Below are 16,866 nucleotides of genomic sequence, written 5' to 3'. Positions count from 1 at the left end.
ACCTAGTTTCAAAATAATGTACCTACTTTTCTCCGGCATTCTCAAACAAAATAACACTGATTCACTACAATTTGTATGATATACTACCAGTTTATATTTTTTTAAATATTTTCTCAGCACTTTCCTATTCAAGATTCAGGAAACTAATGAACGTATTTTTCTCACATTCATATTTATAGAGTGACAAATTGAACAAGTTGGTGCAAGTTTGCAAAGCTTTGAGACAAAAATTGGCAAGAATGTTTACTGCGCGTATGCTTGTAACAAGATGATACTGGTATATCATTATGTGCAGGTTTTTATCCTACAACTTACACAATTTTATAAACATATATAATAAATTTTTTACTTCATAGGTACTTTTATAAATAATGTATATGTTTTTATATTATAAGATAATATGATGTAAGTAAATAGGTACTATCAGTGTATGTTGAGATCCACTATCGTGGACCCCCATTTTCATTTCATGGACCCCCAAATTTTTTTTTCGCTGACGTAGACCCCTTGCAGGTTGTCATAGACCCCTGGGGGTCGATATAGACCACTTTGGGAATCACTGGTTTAAAACAACAACAACGACAACAACACAAACTTCATCTTTTCACACAGTTCCCCAATACCCTCCCCTCTGGCATCCATCAGCCTGTTCTCTGTATTTATGAGTCTGTTTCTATTTTGTTTGTTCATTTATATTGCTCTTTAGATTCCATGTATAAGTAAAATCATATGGTATTTGTCTTTCTCTGACTAACTTATTTCACATAGTATAGCCCTTCAGACCCATCTATGCTGTCACAATGTAAGATTTCATTCCTTTTTAAGGCCAAGTAATATTCCATTGTATAAATGTACCACCACTCTACACACTCCTTTATTGATAAGCACTTGGTTGCTTCCATAGCTTGGTTATTGTAAATAATGTTGCAATGAATATAGGGGTGCATATATTCTTTCAAAGGAGTGCTTCGGGTTTCTTTGCATATACCCAGAAGTGGAATTGCTGGGTCATAAGCAATTCCATTTTTAAATTTCATTTTTAGGAACTTCCATACTGTTTGCCATGGTGGCTGCACCAATCTGCATTCCCACCAACAGTGCACAAGGATTCCGTTTTCTCCACACCCGCACCGTGTGGCTTATGTAGATCAATGGTACTGATAAAGGAAGCCCAGAAACAAACTCACACCTATACGATCAATATTTGACAAAGGAGGCAAGAACATACAAGGGGATAAAGATGGTCTACTCAGTAACTGGGGCTGGGAAATTGAACTCCTCTCCTGCCTTGTCCCGCATGCAGGGTATGTCTCTCTTCCTGGTATGATCCTGGTCCCTCTTCTAGATGAACTGCTTGCTTCTTGTCCCTCAAAGCACACTTCGAATGTCTCTTCTCTTTTTAAAGCCTTGCCTGAATCCCTGGGCATCCCTTCCTCCTGAATTAACCACACACTCTTATAATCATTTGCTCTCGGATCTGTCTCTCCCAGAAGGCTGTGAACTCATTGGGGAGAGGACAGTGTCTTTCTCCACACCTAGGGAATGCCTAGGAGCCAATGTTTAATGAACAAATAGGCTCAGCAATGTTCTTAGGGACAACTACAGAAGGGGCAAGAGGGCTTCCTTGTGACCCAACTCCACTCAAGTGCTGCCTCTCCTCCGCTCCCCTCCCCTGGCTCTGTCCCTGCAGGTGCAGGAATGTGCCCTTTGAGCCAAGCACGGGAAGTGAAGAGGGAGTGAGTCTGAGCTCTCACTTGTAGGGTGGATCCTCTTGCCTTTGAAATAGTTCCAATTATCTAGGATTAAATATAACTATTTAAGTGCAATATCCTCCCCAATGCCGTTGGCTGAGCAAGACCTGGGCTGGGACCTTTGGGAAGACTTCCAGACCATTAAGGGGCAAATCATTTTATCTCAGTGCCAAAATTTTTCTCATTTAAACAGCCAAAGTTTGTGTGAAACCCACACTGGAAAACACACCTAAAGAGTTATACCAGCAGAAGCCAGTTTGGCTCCGTGGATAGAGAGTCCGTCTGCGGACTGAGGGGGTCCCAGGTTCAATTGCGGGTACATGCCCGGTGGGGGGGTGTGCAGGAGGCAGCTGGTGGATGTTTCTCTCATCCATGTTTCTAGCTCTCTATCCCTTTCCCTTATTCTCTGCAAAAAAATCAACAAAATATATTTTTTAAAATGTAAGCAATGATAAATAAATCTAGATATAAATGTTTCTGTGAAACAACTTAAAAAAAATTTAAAAGTTCCACCAGCAGCTGAGCACCAAAGCATCTTTCCTGCCTCCGGGGAAGGCCCCCTGGCGGCCGTCCTCCGGGGACGTGGTGGGAGCGCTCCAGCCCCGCCTCCGGTGGGCGGGGCCCGCCACGTGGAGCGAGGGCCGATTCTCAGAAGGCGCCTACGCCGTCGCCGCAGCGCAGCCCCGGGCCGGCCCCTGGCCCCACGTCAACGGCGGAGGCCCCGCGGCCTGGCGCTACGCCTACGCCGCTGACGTAACGTCATCTTGCGGGACGTGGACGGAAGAAAGGCGACAGTGAGCCGGCACCAGCATCGCCCTGCGGGAGGGGCGCGGGGCGGGCGCGCTGCGGCGAGGCAGGTACGCGGCGGGCGGCGGGCGGCGGGGCCGCAGGGATCGCCTCTGCGGGGGCGGATGCGCCGAGGCGGGAGGGTGTGCATGCGCGGGCGCGGGCGGCCGTGGGGGTGGCGGGAGCGCCGCCCGAGCAGGAGCCGCGTGGCCCGGGCCCACGGGTGGGCGTGGGCTCGCGCCGAGGGCTGGCGGCGGGCCGAGCCGCCCAGGGCTGCACGCGGCCCCGGCGCGGTCCATATGGCTGGCTGGGCGCGGAGGCTCTGGGGTCTGCGGGGACCTAGGGCGCCCGGCCCTCCTGGCCACCCACATGGAGGCGCTGGTCCAGGGTGATGGTGAAGACTCGGCGGGCCCCTTCCGGTCCGGTGCACCTGCCTCGGTGTCGGGTTTGCCGTGGTTTGTGACTGGCAACACGCCGACCTCAGGGGCCTGTGTGTGCAGTCCCCCGCGGCCCCCCTGGCTTTCGATCCCCCCCTTAAAACCAGTTCCCGCCGCGCTCCACCTGCTCACGGCGGCCTTTTTGCAGGATGGCGTGTGGTCTGGGAGTAGTTCCTGGCCTTCAGGGAGCACCCAGATCTGCCCACTGACACCCCCATCCTCCTCCAACCCCGGTTATTCCCGTTCTCTAAGACCCCAGGCTGCTCCCCTAGACTGCTCGGTGACCTTTATCATCGGATCTTTGTCTTGAAGTGAGCCATATACCTGTGTTTCTGGGTGAAGCCTGTTAGGACTAAAGTTCAGTTCTCCATCCAGGTCAATAAGATAAGGGCTTTCTGCTTAGAACCTATGGAAAGGTACTTGAGAAAACCTGGAAACTCTTGTCAACTGATGACGTTGAGTCTAGACACAGACAGACAGACACACATACCCTTTGCTCCCTGGAATCAGCTATCTGCTTTTTAAGGGGTAATAAACCGGCAGGGCGAGCCATCCATTGCGATGAGGAAGGGGTCAGTCAGACGCTGTGAGGTGCAGGGGAGAGGCCCGGAGGCTGGTTTCCAGGTCAGTCTTCATTCCTAATAACTTATTGACCTTAAACATGCAGAGCTCTCAGTTACTCTTAGATAAGAGAGGGCTAACCAGTCCCTAAGTGTAGTTGTGAATTATATCCATTAGAGAATATTTAAAGGATTATTTGTGCCTGTGCCAGGTCCTGAAGGAAATAAAGAAAATGGTTGTCAGATACCATTTAGCGCCTAAAAGACAGGAAGAGGGAAACTGACATGTATTGACCGTCTGCTATACCCTGGCATCGCATGCATTGTCTCATTTAATTCTCACAATAATCGTATGAGGTTCTTACTGTTACTGTCCCTGGTTTTCAAAAGAAGAAATGGAGGCATATAAGGATTAAGTAATCCTCTAACAGGCACTCAGCTAGCAAGTACAGAGCTGGAACACAAATCTCTCCCACATCAAAGCCCATGTTCCCATCCTATTTACCCTGCTGTCAGTTTATAACCTAGCTGGGAAAAGCAACAGTAATAAAAGTTAAAAAGTAACCTGTAGGATGATACCCAACTTTGAATGCTATAGTTGCTGGAGAAGGTTCATGAAAGAGATGGAACTGGAATGTTAATGTCATTGCTTGATTATTTTACCTTTTGGCTCACCTATGAGTATTTTGAGAATTCATTTGGAAATAATTGTTTAGCAACAATTACTGAAGGAATTTACACAAGAAGCAAACACCATAGGCTCCTGTCATGCTTCAGTATTATGCAAATAATTTTCTTTTGGGATCTTCTCTTCTAAGTTGTCACAAACACAGAAGTCAATAAAGTCAGCATTTAGCACTTTCTATTGCCTATTAGATGCATATCTTTTACAACAGATGCACCCTGCCAATCTCTTCTCTCTCCTTTTTGTGCCTATGTACAGTATAAATTGAAGAACAGTACACCCCACTCCTTATTTCTCTTCCCCATGGACCTAAATGCTAGTCTCTGAGGCACATTTAAGAGGGTAGGAATATGTCCATGAATCCATAGAGCAAAAGTTGAAAAGAATTCCCAGCTAGCAAAGAAGGAGCAGTATTTTTCTTATCTTGTGAAAGCAGCAATGAACCAGCTACAACAATAAATGGTTTATTCTCTGTGTATATATATAGGAAGGAGCTCCATAGCTTTTTGTGAAATAAATTATTCTTTGACTAAAAAGTTTGACCTAGGGTGGGAAAATGCCCACAACCACCATGTTCTTAATTTGAGGTTTCTAGCGAGGTACTTATCCTCCTTGGGATGTGCCCACAGTCATTTAAAACGCCAGCCACTGGGGACTTTACCGCTGCCTCCCAGCGATGTAAGAATGTGCTGTAGTTTCCTGAGGATGGCAAGAAGAGAGACGTGGCAGCCTCCTCTGGCCTTTCCTCCTCCTCCTGTGTCTGCAGGAATCAAGCCTACAGTCACAAATGTGGTGTTTGGAGGTCTGTTGAGGGTAATAGCAGAAGGTGGAGGTGGCTCTTGTTGGATGTTGGATCTGATTTTTTAAAAATTATTATTTAATTCTATTTATTGATTATTTTAGAGAGAGAGAAACATCTATTGTTGTTCCGCTCATTGATGCATTCATTGGTTGCTTCTTATTTGTGTCATTAACAGTGACTGAACCTGTAAATATTTCTCTCTTTTCCGTGTCCTGCGAGGCTAGAGAGAGGTCTGGTTCCTGAGTAGGGACTGCTGGGGATTGAGAAAATGAAAGAAAGAGACAGACAGAGATAGAAGGGAAAAGCTGGGGCGGGGTGGGACCACTGTCCTCTAACAGGGACAGGGACCCCGAGCCAATTATACAGCAAAAACCAGGAAGTTTTACTAAAAATCAAGGCAAAGGAATTCATTCCTGGTGCTTGGCTTGATTTAAATAACAAAACCCACCCTCTGGCACCTGGGCTGAAGGTCAAGGTGACGGTACTCCTGCCTCTGGCAAAGTGTGTTTCCAGGACGGTGGCTTTGTCCACGCCACTGGATTCAGCTGACAATAATTAAAGAAATGCCCCTATGCCTTACCAGGCACTCTATACAGAACCCACAACCTTGGCATATCAGAACAACGCTCTAACCAACTGAGCTACCCAGCTCGGGCTGTTGGATCTGTTTTTGATCTGTTGGGAGACTCCCCAATGATGTAGGAATCTTAGTGAAGATAAACGCTATACCTTAAAGATTTTTCTTGTTGCTCAAAACATTCAAAATCCTTAATTGCTATTTACTTACACAAAAACTAAGGGAGTCTAGGAAGGGGAAGGTTGAGTTGGAGTATGGGACATAACCATTTGTGTTTTTCTCTTTTATACACTCTACAGAGGAGGTAGGAGTTTCCTTCATACAGAGGAGTTTGAAGCAGGGGGGTCAAGTTTTTATTCTGAGTTTGGGGAAGTAGAGGAAAAGGAAATTAACTGTCTAGTGTTTTTCATTATTCAATTTTTTAAAAATGCATTCTGCAGGCACTTTGATCTGTGACCACATCGCAACATGTTGAGTCAAGTCTGCCGCCCTGGCTTCCAGCCCTTCAACCAGCGTCTCCTGCTCTGGGCTCAATCCACAGCTCTCTCCAGATCTCGTATGTACCACAGGACACTTAGAAATGTGGGAAGCTTGGTCAGCCTGTGTTTCAAACAAGGTTTTAAAGGAGGGAAAAATATAAAATGGTGGAATTGGACAAAAACAGTAAGCAGGAAGCAGCCTAGTGTTGAGTCTAAGTGTTTATACCAATAAAGTGAAACTTTGAGAATAATAGGTAGTTTTATGAAATAGAACGTGGTGGTAGGTTCATGAATATATGCTCATCTCCAAAGTTATCAAGTTGTTTACATTAATTGTGTACAACATTCTGTATGTCAAATAAATAATTCGAAATGAAAATGAAAATTTAGCCCTGGTTCAATTGCGTGAGCATCATCCCATGTACCAAGAGGTCACTGGTTCCATTCCCAATCAAGGCACATGCCCCGACTGCAGGCTCGATCTCCAGAAAGGGACAGCCATTTGATGTTTCTCTCTCCCCCCCTCTCCTTTTTTCTCTCTAAAGTCAATAAAAACATGTTTTTAAAAATTTGTTTAAATAAAGTGTCATCTATATTCATTCCTTCCTCCCAAATTTTTTACAGGCTATTTTTGTTCATTACCTTTTTTTGTAATTAAGTATTTTTAATTTTGAGATAATTATAGATTCATTTGCAATTATAAGAATTAACACAGAGTCATTCCTCATACCCTTTACCCATTTCTCCCAATATGTCAGCCAGGATATTGCCATTGATAGAGTCAAGATATAGGATCCTTCAGATTTCTCCTTTCAAGCCATCTCCCTCCTCCCTATCTCTAACTCCTGGCAACTTCTACTGTGTTCTCCATTTTTATAGTTTTGTCATTTCAAAATCTTATACAAATGAAATTATATAGTAAGTGACCAGTGGGGATGGCTTTTTTTTTTTAACTCAGCAGAATTCTCTGGAGACTTATTCAATTTGTGTGTGAAAACTGGTTCCTTTTTATTATTGAATTGTATTTAATTCACCCATTGAAGGGCAGCTGGTTGTTTCCATTATTTGACTATTATGAACGTTTAAGTACAGGATTTTGTGTGAACATAGTTTTCATTTGTCTGAGATAAATGCCCAAGAGTTCAGTTGCTGGGTCATGTGGTAGTTAGTTTTATAAGAAACGGCCAAACTGCTTTATATTCCTTTTTATATTCACACCAGCAATGTATGAGTGATCCACTTTCTCTTCATCCTCACCAACTTTGACGGTGATTTCATTTTATCCATTCTGATAGGTGTGTAATGATATCTCATTGTGGTTTTAATTTGTTTTTCCCTAAATGGCTTATGATGTTGAATATCTTTTCATGTGCTTATTTGTATATTCTCTTTAGTGAAATGTCATTTGCTCATTTTAAAAATATATATATATTTTATTGATTTTTTACAGAGAAGAAGGGAGAGAGATAGAAACGTCAATGAGAGAGAAACATTGACAAGCTGCCTCCTGCACACCCCCCATCGGGGATGTGCCCGCAACCAATGTACATGCCCTTGACCAGAATCGAACCCGGGACCTTTCAGTCCGCAGACGGACGCTCTACCATTGAGCCAAACCAGTTTCAGCACATTTGCTCATTTTTAATTGAATTGTTTAGTTTTTCACTGTTGAGTTTTAAGAATTATTATTTAGATATTAGTCCTTGGTCAGATGTGTGGTTGGGAACTTTTCCTCCCAGTTTGTAGTTTGTCATTTCATTCTCTTAACAGAAAAGTTTTTTAGTTTGTTTATGCTTTTTTGTGTTTGGGTTTAAAAAAAAAAAAAAATTGATGAGGTCCAATTTACCAGTTTTTTCTTTTATGGATTATACTTTTGGGGTCAAGTCTAAGAACTCTGAATAGCCCTAGATTTTCTTCATTTCTTTTTTTCTTTCTAAAAGTTTTATAGTTTTAAGCTCATGATCACTTTGAGTTAATTTTTATGTAAGTTGTGAGGGTTAGTTGTCGCAAGGTTCAGTTTTTGGCCAATGGATGTGTAGTTGTTGCAGCACCATTTGTTCAAAGGCCTTTTATTATATTTTGAATTGGTTGTCCCCTTGATAACACCTAAATCTTATCAACATTCTGGCTCCAAACCTTACTGCAGAAGACGTGCTTATCAACTAATCAAGCTTATTCTCATCTGGAAAAATCTCTATTTCCCAGTCTAGTAAAGAGGAGGTCAAGGTCTAGATGTAGGCTCCCTGGGTTTGAAAACTAATTCTGCTACTTGCTTGTAAGTAGCTCAGTGACAGCAGCTATGGAGTTAGGTCACAATTTTATGGGTTGGCATGATGGACTGGGCTCAGCTGCACAGTGGTTCTGTGTCTGGGTTAGTTTTCACGTTGGCTCAGGGCTGACTGTTGGGGGCGAGGGGGTGAGGGTGAGGGCTCTGCTGGGATGATAGATCATCTCTCTTCCATGTGGTCTCTCACCCTCCAGCAGGCTATCCATGGCTTCTTCACATTATGGTTGGGGTCAGAGTAAGTCATAGCGCCAGCTCAGATTCAAGGGGTGGGAAAATAGGCTCCACCTGTTGATGAGAGAAGCTTCAAGTATTGAGGCCATTTTTACAATCTGGTAATGTTGGTGAGTTACTCAATTTCTCTGGGCCTTGGTTCCCTTATTTAAAAAATGAGGCTAATGATAACTAACTCATAATTCCTAAGCTATGAGTATTAACTTACGAGAATTCAGTAAGATGACAATGATGATGATGACAACGATAGCTAACACTTTCAGCTAATACTTGAATGTTTATTTTGTGCCAGTCCTTTAGTGCATTAACTCTTTCCTTCCCTCACAACTTTATGTGATACGTAAAGGTTACAGTAAGTAAGTGGACAGTTGAGATTCCTACCTAGGCAGTCTGGCTCCAGAGTCTACACTTGACCTTTTATATATCTACCTTATAAAGGTGTATGAATAGTTAACACAGCTCTTGGTATGTAGTAAGTATTCACATTAATATTTTTTTTAATATATTTTACTGATTTTTTTACAGAGAGGAAGGGAGAGAGATAGTTAGAAACATCAATGAGAGAGAATCATTGATCAGCTGCCTCCTGCACACCCACCACTGGGGATGTGCTCTCAACCAAGGTACATGCCCTTGACCGGAATCGAACTTGGGACCCTTCAGTCTGCAGGCTGATGCTCTATCCATTGAGCAAAACCAGTTTCGGCCATGTCAATATTTTTATTGGTGATATTATTTATTCTCAGTAAAATAATATGAATGAGGCACTTTCTGATCTTGTCCTAGATTTATTTTTCTATATTTGTATCCAGATTTTTCTGGGTCCTGGAGCCCTGTATTCACTGACCATGATAAGCAGAAGAGAACTAAAGAAATTAAAAGGGCAAAGTGAAAAAGCATATAGATACAAACACAGAGGGAAGTGGAAAGCCAGAAAGGGAGAAAGAAATAATGTCAGAGTTCCTTCTTATTCAAGAACTCAGCCTCATTGATTGTGAGGCATAAGGGCTCTGATGCCGAAAAGGTAAAGGGCTTATCCTCCCTTGGAGTATGATCCATGTCACTTTTGAGGAGTGTGGACAACCTTACAGTACCCTACCCCCAGCCCCCAACACGTACACCTCAGCAGCCCCTCAGACTTACTTGGAGGTGATGGCTATTCTCTGGGACTTAGAGCCTAAAGTTAGAAGATGGAAAGAGATTACTCATCCAGAAGCCTTAGATTTTTCCAAAGTAATCAAGGCCTTCTCAGTCTTCAGTTTGGACCCTAAAAAGTATAATACGCTGCAGAACATAAAAGAATGCCACCAAGAAAGGTAGGGTCCATCTGGGAGGGTGAGAGCACTATTAAACAAGAAACCCAAAAAGCTCTGGGTCCCATAGAACTGTCCTTGGTGCTCCAGCCCACTGGATGTGTGTGACCTCTTGAACCTTCTCAGCCCTCATCTGCTGTGACCCAGTTGCCAGCAGCCAGAGCGACCCTTGACTGCCTGGCGCCGAGCCAAGCCTCCCTCTGCTGATACAGGCTGTGTATCAGGTGTCTCGTTCATGCTAACCTAGCCTGACTGATTCTGCTAGGTTTCTGTCATCTGATCACCTGAACTGACATGAGTGCTACTACTTGTGTGTCTGAGGTGCCCTCTGAGGCTGCTCCACCCATGTCAGCACACTTCTAGGACAGGACACGCCCTGTGGTGACAGGAGAGAAAGATAGCCAGCAGGCCTGGTCTGAGAGCTGTCTAAGGGTGCATGATACCTGGGTGTAACTCGGAGCTCTGCAGCCACTGATGATCCCAGGTCCAAACCCCAGGGCAGTAAGTTTTTCCCTCTATCACCTCTTTTCCTGTCAGGTCAGCGAGGCCAGACTGTTATGTATACAACTTTTAAGCTTAGACTTAGGTATATATATTGCTTGGGATATGTAATATCCTTGAAGACTGAGCCGGGGTCCCTATGTTGATGAACCTAATGAAGAAAGGGAGCTCTCCAGGGAACTTAGGCCCAACAGCAGACAGTCCTTTGGTCTCTGGGATCCCCCAGCAGGAAGAGACAACCCACCCGTTAGCAAGGGAGCCAACCGCCAGGTGTATCCCAGATGATGGACTTACTGAGCAGCTTTCTGCCAGCAACTGGACTGCAAGCCCATTGTGAAAGGAGACATGTTACCTTTCTGGTATCTCCAGCAGACTTGAAACATAGTCACTTTAAAAAGTGATTATTTAAGCCGAAACCAGTTTGGCTCAGTGGTAGAGTGTCGGTCTGCGGACTGAAAGGTCCCAGGTTCGATTCCGGTCAAGGGCACATCCCCAGTAGGGGGTGTGCAAGAGGCAGCTGGTCGATGTTTCTCTCTCATTGACGTTTCTAGCTCTCTATCTCTCTCCCTTCCTCTCTGTAAAATATCAATAAAATATATATATTTTTTAAAAGTGATTATTTAAGAGAGGGAAGGTTTGTGTGTGAAGGAGGCAGAGAGGGAGGAGAATATAATGATCTTCTGGTCCACAAGAATAAGACTGCCTGCTGTACCTGTACCCACCATTGTTACAGCTTAGAGAAAAGGCTAGAAGCTGGATTACTGTTAGAGGAGTTAGTGGTCCGTGGTCAGGAGATAGAGGCAGTGGGTCTAGGGAAAACCTGTAAATATAAATGGAGGTAATAATCTTTCATTCAAGTGGAGGAAGTTATTCTATAATAGTACAATTACAGAAGAATGGGCCAAAAGGTGGCTCGGAATGGTTCTTTAGTAACTCATTAATGCCTGTAGTGATGCGGAGAGAGCTCCTGGTGTGGGAGGGAATGCCTAAGGTTCAGTCTGCTAAGAGCCTCTGTTGCCTGTTGCCCAAGCTGTCTTGCCTCTTACAATCTGGAATCCCACCAAGTGCAAGTCCATTCGCGGTGAGTGAGACCACCTATCAACAACTCACGTCCACAGCCAGCTTCTCTCCCCATGCAGGCCTCACCTGTCCTTCTGCCTATTCCCTCGTTCTGCTTCTGTGTTCCCTACAGTTAGACCAGGGGCAGGTAACAGAAAACCCAAAACATAATGGCTCAACCAGGATAGAAATCGGTTTCTCTTTCCCTGGAGAGAAGCCGGGGTGCTAAAAGGAGGGAGGCAGTCCAGGGCTTCCAGGTCGTACGTGAAAACATCAGGCTTCCACACTCCTTTTGCTTCACAGTTCTACCGTGTTTTCTGTGGTCCACAGTGGATGTCTGAGCTACAGCCTTCATCCCCACGTTCCAAGCAGCAGGATCGAAAAAGAGAAGAGGGAAGCATTTTTCCTTTTTTTTTTTTTTTTTTTTTTAACATTTTTTTGTTCACCTTTAATATAATTTCAGTCAAAGGCATCAGTAGGTAAATAACATTGAGTAAGAAGGAGAGGAGACCCTAAGAGACAGAATGGTTCTAAGTGTAGAGTAATTAGAGGGCTCTGAGCTGTTGCACCTTGATTTATTTATCTGGGAATAAATAATAGCCATGAATTGGCACAAATAGATGTGGTTGTTGGCTGCCTGTGGGTTCACATCTCACGCAGGAAGCGCTTTTCTTTTTAAGGAAATTCCTTGAAGTCCCACCTAACGTTTTCATATGTATTGTGTTAACCAGAACTTAGTCACATGGCCATGTCTAGGTGAGCAAGAAAGTCTGGGAGCTGCAGTCTGACTGGTGGCAGTGTGCACCCTGCTAGAACAGGAAACCTAATTTGTGAGAGAGGGCACGTGGGTAATTGGTAAGAGTTTGTTGTTTTTGTTTTGCCTCTTATACAGTTTTAACCGCCCCCCAAAAAAGGAATCAGTAAGGGTTGCTTAGGGGCATATGACCCAAGGGATAGAAACAAAATGTCTGACTCCTTCAAAAAGCTGTCCAGTTCCTTTTATTACCAGCACCTGGATTCATGCTGCCTTGTCAGATAGGAACTTTGTAGCTAGATTAGTGATAATATTTTTTATTATTCCTACTAATTATTTTGCTCTTAATTGTCTTTGCTAATCAGACTCACTGTCTTTTTATAGTGGTGTGGCTTTTAAAGCACATAAGCTATTTTTATTATGAAAGCACTGCATTTTTACTGCATAAATTTGGAAAACAGATAGGGATAAAGAAGAAAATTAAATCACTCATAATCGTTTTTATTTATTTTCTGCATCCTTTTTCTGTGCATTTAGACATGTCTAGGAAACATACCATGAGCCTTTTCCTGTTTTATTAAAAATCTAAAAATGTTCATTAATCCATCTTCCCTTTTTTTTATTGATTTTTTGGGGGAGGGGAGAAGAGAGAGAGAGAGAAACATCAGTGTGAGAGTGAAACTTCAATCCGCTGCCTCTCACATGCCCTCCTACTCAGGATTGAGCCTGAACCTGGGCATGTGCCCTGACCAGGAGTCAGACCTGCAGCCTTTCCGTTCGCAGGATGATACCCAACCAACTGAACCACACCAGCCAGAGCAAAGATTTGTAAAACTTTTTAAGGTTTAAAAAAAAAAAAAAAAATATATATATATATATATTTTATTATTATTATTATTATTTTTTTTTTTTTTTTTTTTTTTTTTTTTTTTTTTTTTACATAGAGGAAGGGAGAGGGATAGAGAGTTAAATACATTGATGAGAGAGAAACATCAATCAGCTGCCTCCTGCACACCTCCCACTGGGGATGTGCCCACAACCAAGGTACATGCCCTTGATTGGAATCGAACCTGGAACCCTTGAGTCCACAGGCCGATGCTCTATCCACTGAGCCAAACCAGTTAGGGCAAGGTTTTTAATGTATTTTGCCAACACATCTTCAGGAAAGATCATTTTGTTAGGACTCTTCACCAGCAGTGTTTGAGTGTACCTGTGACCTGCGTAGTGGGTACATGCTAGATATGACTTTTGATATACTGGTTTTACTTGTTTAAGAATGCTGAAGCTATTTTTTGATGGCTAAACTGGTTAATACTGTGCATATATATCTTTTTAATTATTTTGTGTTGTTGTTTTTTTTCCTTTATTTCCCCTCTTTTTTTCATTCAACTTTGTTTGGGGGCTACAGATCCTGTCCAGACTTCAACCGTCAGAAATGTCCGTTCTTGGAGCAACATCCCATTTATCACTGTACCCCTTAGTCGCGCACATGGCAAGTCTTTTGCCCACCGCAGTGAGCTGAAACATGCCAAGAGAATCGTGGTGAAACTCGGAAGCGCCGTGGTGACCCGAGGGGATGAATGTGGCCTGGCCCTGGGACGCCTGGCATCTATTGTTGAGCAGGTAACTGCCAAGATGGAACCAAAATAAAATAGTTCAGATTTATCAGCTTGTACAAATAATCTTGATTTGAGTGTAATAGAGTTAACCCAATCTGAAAACTCCCTTTCTCACTGAAGGTGCCAGTGGGAGATACCATCCTACAGTAAGCAAAGGGGTTGTCAAGGAGAGAGCTGATTCTGTAGTCCATCTCTTGAGCTTCTTAGTGACCAGGAGCTGTACATGTCAGTGATTCTCAATCCTGCTGCACATTAACATTCTCAGGACCTGGAGATGCAGGGCTGCACACTCAATCATTTAATACTAGAGGCTCGGTGAACGGATTTGTGCACCAGTGGGGTCTCTGGGCCTGGTCTGTGCAGATTGGACCAAAGCTGGCTCTCCAACATCCCCTGAAGGGTTCTGGATTGTGAGAGGGTGCAGGCCAGGCCGAGGGACCGCAGGAGGGCACCAGGTTGTGTCCAACCCATCTCGCCCAGTCCCGATCTGCTGGACCACAGCAGCAAGCTAACCTACTGGTTGGAGCGTCTACTCCCTGGTGTCAGTGCATGTCATAGCTACTGGTCAAATGGTTGGACACTTAGCATATTAGGCTTTTGTTATAGGATGTGTCTCTGGGGTGGGGCTCAAGCACCATTGTTTTTAAAGTTTCCCAGGTGCCTCTAAGATATAGTTAGGGTTGAGAATTCAGGGGGATGTGTGTAAATATTGAGCTTTTTCCTGTTTTGCTGGGCTTTTTCTTTTTTAATTAGCTCAATAATCTTAAACTAAATAGGAGCTATCATTGCAAAGATTTTCCAGGGCCAGATATTTAAAAAGGACTCACCAGACTCCACGGAGAATACCCATGTAAGGCTTTCATTTAAGGCAAAGAATACAGGCAGCAGGAGAGAGTATGCAAACAAACAGTGGGGGTCTGAGAGACAAGGACAACACTTAGTCCCCAGATTGAATCCAGGATATCTGTGTAAGGAATATTGACTTTAGAAGGGTTCAAAGCAGAACTTTACGGTGGGGATTAATGCTCCACTGGTCATGCAGTCACGCCTGGCCGACCACAGGTTTTCAGTAAAGAAACTGACCTTGGGGGTTGACAGTAGGAATTTTGGACTTTAAACCTGTCACAAATCCCACCACCCTTATCTTTGCTCAGAGCAAGGATCAGCAAACTTTTTCTACAAAGGGCTGATAGTAAATGTTTTAGGCTTTTAGGCCATGTCTGTGTCCAGCTTATCAGTTCTGCTGTTGTAGCACAAAGCCACTGTAGATGATACGTATAATAAATGAAGAGCATGGCTGGTTCCAGTAAAGATTTGTCTATAAAAACTGGTGCAGGACAGATTTGACCTGTAGGCCCTAGTTTGCCAGTGCCTGACCAAAGTCAAAACCAGAATCCAGGCATCCTGGAGCTAAAGCTAGAGCTTTTCCACTCTGGCTATAACTCACCTCAATCGTATATTCAGTTTTTAATAACTTTACTAAGGAGCTGGTATTAGGATACCGCTAACCTGAAATTTAATGGCATCTTTTTTTTCATTTCATTTCTTTTTTTTTATTATGGTCTCACATAATTGTCCTTATTCCCCCAATCCCATCCCAAACCCCTCCCTAGATATGCTATTTTCTCTACTGAGCAATAATCAAATCTTCCAAGTTGAGTCCATGAAATCAATTCAGCTTAACAAATATTTGTGTAAGGGCTACATTCTGAAGCACTTGTGGAGCCAGGACTGGGACTCCTGAAACAATTAGGTGACTGTTTAAGGCAGTAAGTATTTAAATGAATTTTATATTCCTATAAACTGGGCCCAAATGACAGTCACTGATGGGTCCAGAGATGGGGAAGTCAAATGACAGTGTGGTTGGTTACTCTTGGGGCTTCCTAGGAGAGCTGGGACTCAGCCTGGGCCTTTACACCTGGCTAGATTTGCACCAACAGAGGAGAACTGTTCCATGCTGCTGTGTGCACAGTGTGAGTGGCGCCTTTGGAGTTGTGCACAGTGTGAGTGGCGCCCCCGGAGTTGTGCAGCCAGCGCTTAGAAGAGGCTCTGCAGGTGGATTCCCACATGGGAGACAGGGAGGGAGGAGTTTGTGAGCAGTGGCAATGATCTCTTCAGGGAGAATGGGAAGTGGATCATTCCATCAGACAGGGCTTTGGCAAGATAGAGGAATTGGGGTCCAATCTCAAAAGCATTTTGAAGATTTTTGAGCAAAAGAGAAAGTTGAAACAGTGGGGAGAACCTGGTAATGATTTCTTAAGTCACCAGCTCCCCTTCTAGAAACATAACATGCATGGACCTAATGAAGGACTTTCTGGGTCAGGGCAGTGCTAATATGTCTCATCCAAAGCACCTGATCATGTACGCTGGACGCAGGAGCCAACATGGCTTCCCCTGGCCAAAGAAGCAGCAATAATTACTGCAGCAAATTTAAACACATGAAGTGTGTTTAATGCATAAATTCATAATGATACTTTAAAATAACTCATTGGTCATCTTTGGAGGATACTAGAGGATCTACTCATTATTTTAAAAACTGGTAAATAAAGGAAAAGAGGCACACATCTGTCCTGCCTTTCATAAATAAACTATACCTCAAGATGATCAAGCACTTAATGAAGGAAAATTTCTATTTATGGAAGTGTTTAGTCTATGAATGAAGAAAAAATGAATAAATTTGAATATCAGCCTTTTGAAGCCCTAATAATTAATAGAGATCTTAGTTATTATCATAAATAGCGGTTAACATCACAAAAAGAGAGATAACCAGGAAATATGTGTCCCCTTGATTGTCACCATGACCTATAAATTCTTGACAAAACAAATCAAGCCTCCATACCTAGTAGCAGTTTATAGGAATATAAAATACAGCATTAAACTTACACCATAGGCCCCGCCAGTGTGGGTCAGTGGTTGAGTATTGACCTATGAACCCAGAGGTCACAGTTTGATTCCCCATTAGGGCACATCCAGATTGCGGGCTCAATCCCCAATAGGGGGTATGCAGGAGTCAGCCAATCAATGA

The 16,866-nt window shown here is 43.5% G+C and overlaps 1 protein-coding gene across 3 annotated transcripts in view; it reads left to right on the top strand.

Annotated features, from left to right (window-relative positions):
* The first annotated feature begins 2,388 nt into the window (after nt 1–2,388).
* ALDH18A1 (aldehyde dehydrogenase 18 family member A1) overlaps nt 2,389–16,866 on the top strand; it is a 36,059-nt gene continuing 21,581 nt past the window's right edge. Inside the window, exons 1-3 of one of the 3 annotated variants that reach the window (XM_084903514.1) lie at nt 2,389–2,608; nt 6,039–6,154; nt 13,631–13,845. In XM_084903514.1, the coding sequence (XP_084759640.1) occupies nt 6,067–6,154; nt 13,631–13,845 (303 nt within the window). In that variant the 5' untranslated portion in view covers nt 2,389–2,608; nt 6,039–6,066. The remainder of the gene's footprint in view (nt 2,609–6,038; nt 6,155–13,630; nt 13,846–16,866) is intronic. The other 2 variants (XM_084903515.1, XM_084903513.1) reach the window with 2 other exon arrangements.

The sequence above is a fragment of the Pipistrellus hanaki genome (genome assembly GCF_964339955.1).
Source record: "Pipistrellus hanaki genome assembly, chromosome: 14".
Taxonomy (NCBI): Eukaryota; Metazoa; Chordata; class Mammalia; order Chiroptera; family Vespertilionidae; genus Pipistrellus; species Pipistrellus hanaki.
This window is presented reverse-complemented; position numbering and strand designations above follow the sequence as displayed.